General features: G+C 43.4%; 1 protein-coding gene across 1 annotated transcript in view; it reads left to right on the plus strand.

Moving 5' to 3' along the window:
• The first annotated feature begins 1,628 nt into the window (after positions 1–1,628).
• LOC138666614 (uncharacterized) overlaps positions 1,629–12,107 on the plus strand; it is a 139,892-nt gene continuing 129,413 nt past the window's right edge. The window contains exons 1-5 of the mRNA XM_069754810.1: positions 1,629–1,684; positions 6,686–6,835; positions 6,965–7,144; positions 7,227–7,350; positions 7,434–7,528. Of these exons, the coding sequence (XP_069610911.1) occupies positions 6,758–6,835; positions 6,965–7,144; positions 7,227–7,350; positions 7,434–7,528 (477 nt within the window). The 5' untranslated portion in view covers positions 1,629–1,684; positions 6,686–6,757. The remainder of the gene's footprint in view (positions 1,685–6,685; positions 6,836–6,964; positions 7,145–7,226; positions 7,351–7,433; positions 7,529–12,107) is intronic.

Here is a 12,107-nt window from a genome sequence, read left to right on the forward strand (position 1 = left end):
AGCACTTTACAGTTCGCACACATTATCATCGGTGTCCCCGATGGGGCTCACAATCTAAATTCCCTATCAGTATGTCTTTGGAATGTGGGAGGAAACCGGAGTACCCAGAGAAAACCCACGCAAACACTCTTTGCAGATGTTGTCCAGGGTGGGATTAGAACCCAGGACTCCAGCGCTGCAAGGCTGCAGTGCTAACCACTGCGCTACCGTGCTGCCCCTAGAGAATGCTGTAGATATAATATATCTTGACTTCAGCAAAGCATTTGACAAAGTATCTCACACAATCCTTATTGAAAAAAATGACTTAAGTATGGAATGGACAAGGCAACTGCTAGGTGGATTCATAACTGGCTTAGTGATCGGACCCAAAGAGTGGTCGTAAATGGCTGCACATCCAGTTGGAAGAATGTCTCAAGTGGGGTACCACAGGGTTCTGTCCTGGGCCCTGTACTGTTCAACATCTTTATCAATGATTTAGATGAAGGAATTGAGGGTACACTGATTAAATTTGCTGATGACACAAAGATAGGAGGGATGGCTAATACTAGAGAAGAGAGAGGGAGGATTCAAAAATATATAAATAAATTGGAGCAGTGGGCAGCAACTAACATGCATGGCTCCACTCGGCACTCATTGAACATGCACGGCTCCAATCTGCACAAATCCTACACACGGCTCCGCTCTGTACTCATTGTACATGCACCCACATCCTACACACACGACTCCACTTCGCAAACATCTTACACACACAACACCGCTCTATACACGTGGCAAACACACGTCTCCACTCTGTACACATCATATACACACACGGGTCTGCTCTGTACACGTCATATACACACAGCTCCGCTCCGTTCACGTACTACACACACGGGTCTGCTCCATTCACGTCCTACAGACACGGCTCCGCTCCGTGGCAAACACGTCTCCACTCTGTACACATCATATACACACACGGGTCTGCTCTGTACACATCGTATTCACAGCTCCGCTCCGTACACGTCCTATACACATGGGTCTGCTCCATACACGTCCTACACACACGGCTCTGCTCCATACACATCGTACACACATGGCTCCGTTCCATACACCTCGTACACACACGGCTCCGCTCCGTACACCTCGTACACACACGGCTCTGCTCCATACACATCGTACACACATGGCTCCGTTCCATACACCTCGTACACACATGGCTCCGTTCCATACACCTCGTACACACACGGCTCTGCACCGCACACGACTCCTACACCACAACTCCGCAAATGTCGTACCCACATGGCTCTGCTCCATAAACCTCGTACACACACGACTCTGCTCCGTACACATCATACACACAGGGCTCTGCTACATACACACGACGCCGTGCCATACATGTTGCAAACACACACGACTCCACTCTGCACGCATCCTACAAAAACCGCTCCGTACACATCATATATACTCAGCTCCGCTCCGTACACCTCGTACACACGCAGCTCTGCTACATCCACCCTGTAAACCCATCCTGACCCCACACAGAAACTTCCCCTCATCCAGCACCATGACAACCAGCACAGCAGAGTCCTGCAGACACTGAGGCCCCTGATCATGTGACCCCTGACTCCTCCTCTCCTGTGACCTCATCACAGGTCCTGTGTGCACAGAACAGCCATATATGTGGTGTGCGGCTCTGCAGGTGGAGGTAGGTGCTGGAGATTCCCCATTACTAAGAGCTATAACGCTTTCTCCCCTCTCCTCTGATAGATAGATACATACGACCCAACTATGAAGAACCAGAAGTCAGGAAACACATATTGCTCCCATAGTACAGCGCCCCTGTCAGACACACAGTATAATGTCCCCACAGTGCTGCCATCCCCCACACACAATATAATGTCCCCACTGTGCCACCATCCCCCACACACAGTATAATGTCCACACAGTGCCGCCATCCCCCCACAGTATAATGTTCCCACAGTGCCGCCATCCCCCCACACACAGTGTAATATCCCCTCAGTGCCACCATCCCCCCCACACACACAGTATAATGTTCCCACAGTGCCGCCATCCCCCCACACAGTATAATGTCCTCACAGTGCCGCCATCCCCCACACAGTATAATGTTCCCACAGTGCCACCATCCCCCCAGACACAGTATGATGACCCCACAGTGCCACCATCCCCCCACACACACAGTATAATGTTCCCACAGTGCCACCATCCCCCCACACACAGTATAATGTCCCCACAATGCCACCATCCCCCCACAAACAGTATTATATCCCCACAGTGCCGCCATCCCCCCACGCAGTATAATGTCCCCACAGTGCTGCTATCCCCCCACACACAGTATAATGTCCCCACAGTGCTGCCACCCCCACACACAATATAATGTCCCCACAGTGCCGCCATCCTCCCCACACACATAGTATCATGTCACCACAGTGCTGCCATCCCCCCACACAGTATAATGTCCCCACAGTGCAGCCATCCCTCCACACACAGTATAATGTCCCCACAGTGCCGCCATCCCCCCACACAGTATAATGTCCCCACAGAGTCCTGCCATCTCCCCCACACACAGTATAATGTCCCCACAGTGCCTCCATCCCTCACACGCAGTATAATATTCCCACAGTGCTGCCATCCCCACACACAGTATAATGTCCCCACAGTCCCGCCATCCCCCAGACACACAGTATAATGTCCCCACAGGGTCCTGCCATCCCCCCACACACAGTATAATGTCCCCACAGTGCCACCACCCCCACACACAGTATAATGTCCCCACAGTGTCCTGCCATCCCCCCACACTCAATATAATGTCTCCACAGTGCCTCTATCCCCCACACACAGTATAATGTCCCCACAGTGCCGCCATCCCCCCCACACAGTATAATGTCCACACAGTGCTGCCATCCCCCTCACACAGTATAATGTACCCACAGTAGAACCATCCCCCCACACACACAGTATAATGTCCCCACAGTGCCGTCATCCCCCACACACAGAATAATGTCCCCACAGTACCGCCAATCACACATTCATATACTAGAAGATGCCCCCCACAGTACCACCCACCCAGATGATAATAAATAAATGCCGCCTTCTCCCCACTCCTGATACAGATGGCCCCGGGACACAGCACTGACCTCCTAGATCAGTTTCCCAAGTAAGGAGATGTTGCCCTGGGCCGGTGCTATAGATGTGTGAGGGGCTGTTATCTGCGGTGTGAGCTGTGCATTGTAATGGAGACATTCTGGGGACAGATTATCCTAGAAGTAGAACTTTTTATTTCTTTTGACAATGTCGCTGTATTTTAGCTTTTTTTTCACTTTATATTTTTAATGACACTGTTCTAGGACCCCATTGTTGTCATGGCGATATATTGGGGTGTGTTGGTGGAAACATGCCTCTCCCTCTGTGCGCTTCCGCAATAATCACCATTGAGAGTCCTCAGTAGTTGATGCATTTTAATGACTGAAAAGATGGGAACAAATAGGCGATATCCACACTCCTCCAGTCTCTACATCAGTTTATAGTATATTTGTTACAACGAAAACATCAGGTTCTTATAAATATTGGGGGAAAACTAAAACGTGCAATACAACTCCAAGATAAAATACCAAAATGTACTTAGAAAATGTTAAAATATAAATTCCATATTTTAAAAACATTCCTCATACACACGTGGTCAAAATTGTTGATACCCTCGTTTAATGACAGAAAAGCCCACAATGGTCACAGAAATAACTTGAATCTGACAAAAGTAATAATAAATAAAACATCTAAGAAAATGAACAAATGAAAATCAGACATTACTTTTCAACCATGCTTCCACAGAATAAAAAATAAATAAAACTCATGAAATAGGGCTGGACAGAAATGATGGTACCCCTGAAAATAATGTGACAAATGGGACATGTTAAATCAAGGTGTGTCCACTAATTAACATCACAGGTGTCTACAATCTTGGAATCAGTGAGTGGCCTGTATATACGGCTACAGATACTCACTGTGCAGTTTGGTGACATGGTGTGTATCACCCTCAACATGGACCAGAGGAAGCGAAGGAAAGAGTTGTCTCAGGAGATTAGAAAGAAAATTATAGACAAATATGTTAAAGGTAAAAGTTATAAGACCATCTCCAAGCAGCTTGGTGTTCCTGTGACTACAGTTGCACATATTATTCAGAATTGTAAGATCCATGGGACTGTAGCCAACCTCCCTGGACATGGCCGCAGGAGGAAAATTGATGACAAATTAAAGAGACGGATAATACGAATGGTAATAAAAGAACCCAGAAAAACTTCAAGCTCAAGGAACATCAGTGTCACATTGCACCATCCGTTGTTGTATGAGCCAAAGTGGACTTCATGCGAGACGACCAAGGAGGACACCATTGTTAAAAAATCATTAAAATGCGAGAATGGAATTTGCTAAACTACATGTTGACAAGCCACAAAGCTTCTGGGACAATGTCCTATGGACAGATGAGACAAAAATTTAACTTTTTGGCAAGGCACCTCAGCTCTATGTTCACAAACGGAAAAATGAAGCATATCAAGAAAAGAACACTGTTCCTTCTGTGAAACATGGAGGAGGCTCTATTATTCTCTGGGGCTGCTTTGCTGCATCTGGTACAGGGTGTCAAGAATTTGTGCAGGGTACAATGAAATCTCAAGACTATCAAGGGATTCTAGAGAGAAATGTGCTGCCCAGTGTCAGAAAGCTTGGTCTCAGTTGCAAGTCATGGGTCTTACAACAGGATAATAACCCAAAACACACAGCTAAAAACACCCAAGAATGGCTAAGAAGAAAACATTGGACTATTCTGAAGTGGCCTTCTATGAGCCCTGACCTAAATCCTATTGAGCCTCTTTGGAAAGAGCTGAAACATGCCATCTGGAAAAGACAACCTTCAAACACAAGACAACTGGAGCAGTTTGCCCTTGAGGGGTGGGCCAAAATACCTGTCGAGATGTGCAGAAGTCTCATTGACAGTTACAGGAATCGTTTGATTGCCTCAAAAGCTTGTGCAACAAAATATTAAATTAAGTGTACCATCATCTCTGTCCAGGCATATTTCATGAGTTTTATTTTTTTTTTTATTGTGTGGAAGCATGGTTGAAAGCAATGTCTGACTTTCATTTGTTCATTTTCATAGATCTTTTATTATTACTTTTGTCAGATTCAAGTTATTACTGTGACCATTGTGGGTTTTTCTGTTATTAAACGAGAGGGGTTCAACAATTTTGACCATTTGTGTAGATAGAGGGCACAGTGGTGTCGATAAATCCTAATGTGCTCAAAGTCTCATAATTATTTCGACTTGAATGTCTAAAGAGCGATGTACAGTACACAATAAAAAGTGTTGCTAAGATAAATGGGATAAGAGGCTAGTACTGTAAGACATAGGAACATAGGACACTAAGTAAAGTCCAGGCTAGGCTTATATATGGTATATATAGTAATAAATAAAAGATGTGTAATAATGCCTGCTTGGACCTATATATCGAAGATGTGAATAAGGGCTAATCCAACCAAGAGAGTATACTATTTCAAGAAATAACCGATAGAGAGGTAAACAATAGAAGTACTTAAAACGATCCTGCCAAATAATAATAATAATCTTTATTTTTATATAGCGCTAACATATTCCGCAGCGCTTTACAGTTTTGCACACATTATCATCACTGTCCCCGATGGGGCTCACAATCTAGAATCCCTATCAGTATGTCTTTAGAATGTGGGAGGAAACCGGAGTGCCCGGAGGAAACCCACGCAAACACAGAGATACAAACTCTTTGCAGATGTTGTCCTGGGTGGGATTAGAACTCAGGACCCCAGCGCTGCAAGGCTGCTGTGCTAACTACTGCGCCACCGTGCTGCCCTATACCTATACTATCAAAAGATGTGGACCCAAATGCCCATTAACGCTCTTAGTTACAGAACACATTACATTAGATAATTTAAGGACAGCCTTATTTTGAGACATCCTCCTCTCACCTGAGACCCTTTACAATATCTCATCCAGAAAAGCTCATAGTCAGATTCAGGAGAGACAACGTGAATTGTAGATCTATCTTAATTTCTGTGGTGATCTCCGTCAGAATTTTCTCTCCAATTTTGTACCTTTTTCCTTGTGTGTAAATTATGTCATTTCTGCTTTTAAGCACTGTACATTGTTTTTTAAATATTAAATTTAAAGTTTAATAAGTTTGTTCATTGCTGTTCTAAATGTACCCACATCAAAAGGAAATGTACAGCTTGTTTTTTTTCACCCAGTGTATGTCAAATTGCAAACAGGACCTATCAGGTTCTTTGAAAAGTTGTCTGTGCATGTGAGCTAGTGTACCAACCAGGGCAGGCGTCTTGGTGGCCTATCAAAATGGTGAGCTGTGGGGGCAAGAAGTGTGGTGTGGATGTGTGAGATGACTATGGGAGGCTCTTAGCTCATTTTCAGCCTATTGTGGTAGTTGAATGGAAAAGTGAGTGTGAGAAACGGAGACCTCCCTTTACAGTCACATCCAAGTCACGAGTGCTCAAGTGGGTGATGTTTATGACATTCCAGTTTATACGATCTGAGAATACAACATCTACACATCCTATCTCCTCATATGTTCCCTTTATTATGTCCTGTAATTGTATTATTACATGGAATCTTTATTATATCACATTGGCTCATCTTCTCCCCATTTAGGTCCCTACAATTTTGGATCCTCTCAATGGAGATCTTCTATAAAAGAGAGTTTTCCTGATTTACTCATCACGGATGGATAGGGACAAGGACAAAATGGTGGAGAGTATATTACACCTCACCCTAGAGATCCTCTTCCGGCTTACTGGAGAGGTGAGAGATTCTGATGACGTCACATTACATCATTCTTATCTATGGGAATAACAGATGGACAGAACTGGAGAGGTGAGGACTCTGGAAATGTCTGTAGTGAGATTTATTAATGTGTCTCTCCATAACCAGGATTTCACCGTAGTGAAGAAGACCTCTAGTGAGCACTGTCAGGTCTCTGTGTCTGAGGGATGGGGAAGACCCCTGAGCCCAATCACGGGGCCTCCACCTCACCCCCTGATACATGAGGACATCAATGACCAGAAGATCGTAGAGCTCACCTACGAGATGATTGAACAGCTGACTGGAGAGGTGACACTGCTGGGAATGCTGGGACATTATACAGTAATGCTATGAAAGGATCGGGGGATGACGGTATCATTGTATGTGTCAGGTTCCTGTAAGGTGTCAGGATGTCGCCATCTATTTATCCATGGAGGAGTGGGATTATTTAGAAGGACACAAAGATCAGTACAAGGATGTCATGATGGAGGTTCCTGAGTCCCTCACATCACCAGGTAATAGACAGGACTAAATACACACGGCCTATAATTATCTGTATGTAAAGAATGAATTCAGTCCCTGTATGTGTTTCCTCCAGATCTATCCAGTAAGAGGACAACACCAGAGAGATGTCCCCATCTTCTTCCACAGGACTGTAAACAAGATAATCCCAATGTTCCTCAGGATCATCAGGTAGATGGAGAGAAGGTGTCATGAGATCTCCCCTGTGATGTGTAGAAGGCTGTGAAGGTCTTGTGCTCAGTCTTGTTTTATCCACCAGTATTATACGTTTTATACTTGTATAATGAGAACGGTGGAGATGGCAGGATTAGAGCTGATCATAGATGTGACTTCTCCATCTGTCTCTGACTTACAATATTTGCCTCAGGGTAAAGATCTGAAACTAAGACATTTTTGTATTTAACCCGTTTTTGTAGTGTTTATTCCTTCTTTAAATCTTAATTAATTTGTCATTTCTTAAGCACTGTACATTTTTATATATTACATCTAAAGTTTAATAAATTGTTCTTTGCTGTTCTAATCGTATCTACATGAAAGAGGAAAAGTATAGCTTAGTTCTTTTACCCAGTGTATGCCAAAGTGTAAGAAGTACTTATCTGGTGCTCAGAAAAGTTAGATGTGCATGTGAGCTAGTGTTCCACCCAGGACAGGCATCTTGGTGGCCTATCGGTATGGCGAGTGATGAAAATAAAGTAAGGTGGTTGCAGTTTCAATTCCCTTATGCCCAAGATGCTGATACTAAATCTAAGTGTCAGTTGTTTTTTTACTTGTCAGCCTTAGTTTAAATGGGGAAGTCAATTTAGCAAACTACTGTCTATTATGGTTCATCAGCAAAATATGTCTAATCCTATTGTTGAGTTCAGAGCTATGAATGGCTCTATAGTAACATCTGCATTACTCATTGTTTTTGAGCATATTATTACCCTTTATACAAATCTCAGTTCCCTGTTAATGTAATGACTGCCTGTTGTACTGATCAGATTTACAGTTCCTTTCTCAAAATGAGAGAGGCGGCAAATCTTTCTGATGCTGATATCACTGTAGAGTAAATTAGCACGGACCTGAGTGATATGGCCTCCGATAAAGCACCAGGCCCAGATGGGATACCACTGTAGTCGTATGTTAGGCTACTTTCACACATCGGGTTTTCAGGCTAAATCCGGCTAATTTTCAAAAAACCAGATCAGGCGAATGTTGCCGCCGGATCAGGTTTTTTTCCCATAGACTTGTATTAGTGCCGGATTGCACCGGATGACATTCTGTTTCGTCCGGTTTCTTGAAAAAACGTCCAGAGCAACGTTTTTTGTCTCTGGTGAAAAAGCCTGAAGCGCCGGAGACAAAATTCCAATTCTTCGTTCTTTTAGAGATTGGACTAACTCTGCCTCTATTAGATTATGGTTAACTGAAGTTTAATCTCTGGCGTAAACTACCTTTATCAGTGCCGGGACTCCTAAATTAAATTAATTTGATATTATTGCCAAAATTCAGTTATACTTTGCAATACAGTACGGTACATATCCCTTAATCTTTCTTCACAACACTTAACTCGCTAATGTCTTCATTTGTGTGGGGTAAGTCTCGACCCAGATTTTTTTCTTTACTACATGCAGGCCAGCTAAAGGCACTAAGTAGTTGGATGCCAGGTCTTCAACTGCCAAATTCAGAGAGTCACTTGGCGGAAGCGAGAGGTACTAGTCTAATAGAATTTTTGGAGCTTGATAAACTTGACATTCCCAAAATGTTGCCTATGAAGATGGCGTAGTTAGTCTGGAGACAGTCCAGACGAGTGTCAGATTTACTCATATTTTAGCAGACATAGCAGAACCCTTACTTTCCATCTCTGGTATCTATCCCATGCTCTCAATTTTGGAGCATTCAAAACGTTCTTTTACTTTGTGACCTTTATGACCTGAGTATACTGTTATCTTTTGATCAGTTGAGAACAAAGTCTGATGTGCCGAGATCGCAACTTTATAGATACCTTCAATTAAGGTCTGCTCTCCAATCACAATTGCATTCACAAAATGCAGCGTTTACCATTTCTACCATTATTTGCTAGGTATTTTTAAATCGCAAGTCCCACAAGGTCTCATATCAATCCTATACACACACATGCTATAAATAGGTATTGGTTCTACTTCACTGAAGGGGAAAGACAAGTGGAAACTGCTTATTGCCACTATTAATAAGGAGTTCTGGGAGGACATCTTGGAATCCCCCCTTTATGTCTCCCCTTCAGTGAACAAGCAAATGTCTCAATTCTACATTATTATTTTTTTAACTCAGAAATAGATTTCTATTAAGTATAACATTGCAATGTACATATCATATTCTTATTTTCAGTATAAAGTTTTCCCCATTTCAAAACCCCAACATTCCCAACTAATCCCTCCCCACCCCAATAAGACAGCTCACCTTTTTTGATAACACCTCCATCAGTAATCCTTAATGAATTTTATCCTATTTAGGCCTGCATACACCATATTTGTTCTCACCGAGTCAGGCCCTTGACTCTCCCTTCCCCTTCACCTATCCTCTATCCCATTTCGAGCCACGAAGACCACATTTTATCGTACATTTCTATTTTCCCCCGCTTCTTATAAATCCCTTTTTCCAGTGTCAGACCCTGTTTCACATATTGAAGAAATTCTCGTCTCGTGGGCGGTTCCTCCTTAATCCAGTTTCGTGCTATTACCTTTCGGACCATATACAACAATCTGGCAATTGCTATCTTCAAGGTGTTGTCTACTCCAATCTCATCTACATTCCCCAGTAAGCACACCACCGGATCCCTTGGTACCGTGCATCTATACGTTCCTTCCACCCGACTCCAAACCACCAACCAAAAAGCAGCCAGTCTCTGACACGTCCACATCATATGATATATTCCAACATTTATAGTCTTACACCTCAGGCACTCAGAATCAGCACGCAAGCCTGCGTTATGCAATACTTCTGGAGATTTGTAAACTGTGTATTATATAGAGCTGTGACAGCCTATACTGTTCAGCCGTGGAACCCACTCCAGCAATGACTCCCAGGTTTCCTTCACCATTGGGCCCAGATCCCTCTCCCACTTAGCTCTCGCATTTATCGAAAATCCCAAAAGGTATGAATGTAACAGATCTTTATATAGGGTAGAAATAACCCCCCTCGTAGTCCCTTCACCACACACATATTCCAACACTATATCTCCTTGGATTGTAATACATTCATCCCTGTTTTGAGCTCCAAATGCGTGCCTCATCTGCACATACTGATATTCCCCCGAGCGCTTGAGTCCAAATTCCACTTGCAATTTGGTCTCAATTCTACATTATTCACCAAGCCTACCTAACCCCATCAAGATTATACCAAATGGGTAATTACCCATGGTGTCACACCTTAAACGCTGATTTGTAGCACATGGTTTGTGCTTGTCCAATTATTCTCTCCTTCTGGCAAAGCATAGTCACCTTCTTATCTTTCTTGATATCCATTCCCATTCCACAAGATCCTAAAATGTTTATTTGGACTACTAGAGGAGGAAATATGGAGTCATCATACCGGAATCTTTCTTGTAGAATCTTTACTTTCCGCCAGGAAATTGATAGCTACAAGATGGATTTGTAATTCTAAACCAACTTTAAGGACCTGGGTTGATTCTGTAAACACAGCAATCACATATGAGAAAAAAGTGTATATAACAGACAATGCCCTCAGAAGTTTGATAGGGTATGGGACATAAAGAACTCATATGGTCTTTCACAATTGAGGTGTTCTTTATATTACCAGTTAAAGGTTACGTATAGTTTGGAAATGTTGGGACTCTTACGGTGGACTTCAAAAGATTTCATTGTTATTGTTAGATCTGAACGGTTTAAATTCTGAACTTGTATTTCAGGCTTGAATAAACAAATTATCTCTTCAGAGAGGAAGAGGACTAGAACGCTAGTGCTACCTATAGGAAGTAGTGATCCGAAAAGTCAATGTCGACCCTTTAACATGCCTTGTCACATGACTTAGGATAAAAGCCAAAACCAGCTTTTATCCTAAGTCATATGACAAAACTCGGTCGACATTGACTTTTAGGAATGCTATTTCCTATAGGTGGCACTAGAGCTTTAATCGTCTTCCTCTCTGAAGAGACAATTTGCATATTTCCCAGAAGAACATTGTGACTTTAAGTCTCATCATTATTATTATTATTTATTTATATAGCACCATTGATTCCATGGTGCTGTACATGAGAAGGGGTTACATACAAGTTACAAATATCACATACAGTAAACAAACTAACAATGACGGACTGATACAGAGGGGCGAGGACCCTGCCCTTGCGGGCTTACATTCTACAGGATTATGGGGAAGGAGACAGTAGGTTGAGGGTTGCAGGAGCTCCGGTGTTGGTGAGGCGGTAGCTCCGGTGTTGGTGAGGCGGTAGCTCCGGTGTTGGTGAGGCGGTAGCTTCGTTGGTGATGAGGCACCAGCGGTGTCAGTGCAGGCTGTAGGCTTTCCTGAAGAGATGAGTTTTCAGGTTCCGTCTGAAGGATCCGACTGTGGTTGATAGTCGGACGTGTTGGGGCAGAGAGTTCCAGAGGATGGGGGATATTCGGGAGAAGTCTTGGAGGCGATTGGATGAGGAGCGAATAAGTGTGGAGGAGAGAAGGAGGTCTTGGGAGGACCGGAGGTCACGTGAGGGAAGATATCGAGAGATTAGTTCAGAGATATATGGAGGAGACAGGTTGTGGATGGCTTTGTAGGTCAGTAT

This window comes from Ranitomeya imitator, chromosome 2 (assembly GCF_032444005.1).
Source record: "Ranitomeya imitator isolate aRanImi1 chromosome 2, aRanImi1.pri, whole genome shotgun sequence".
Classification (NCBI taxonomy): Eukaryota; Metazoa; Chordata; class Amphibia; order Anura; family Dendrobatidae; genus Ranitomeya; species Ranitomeya imitator.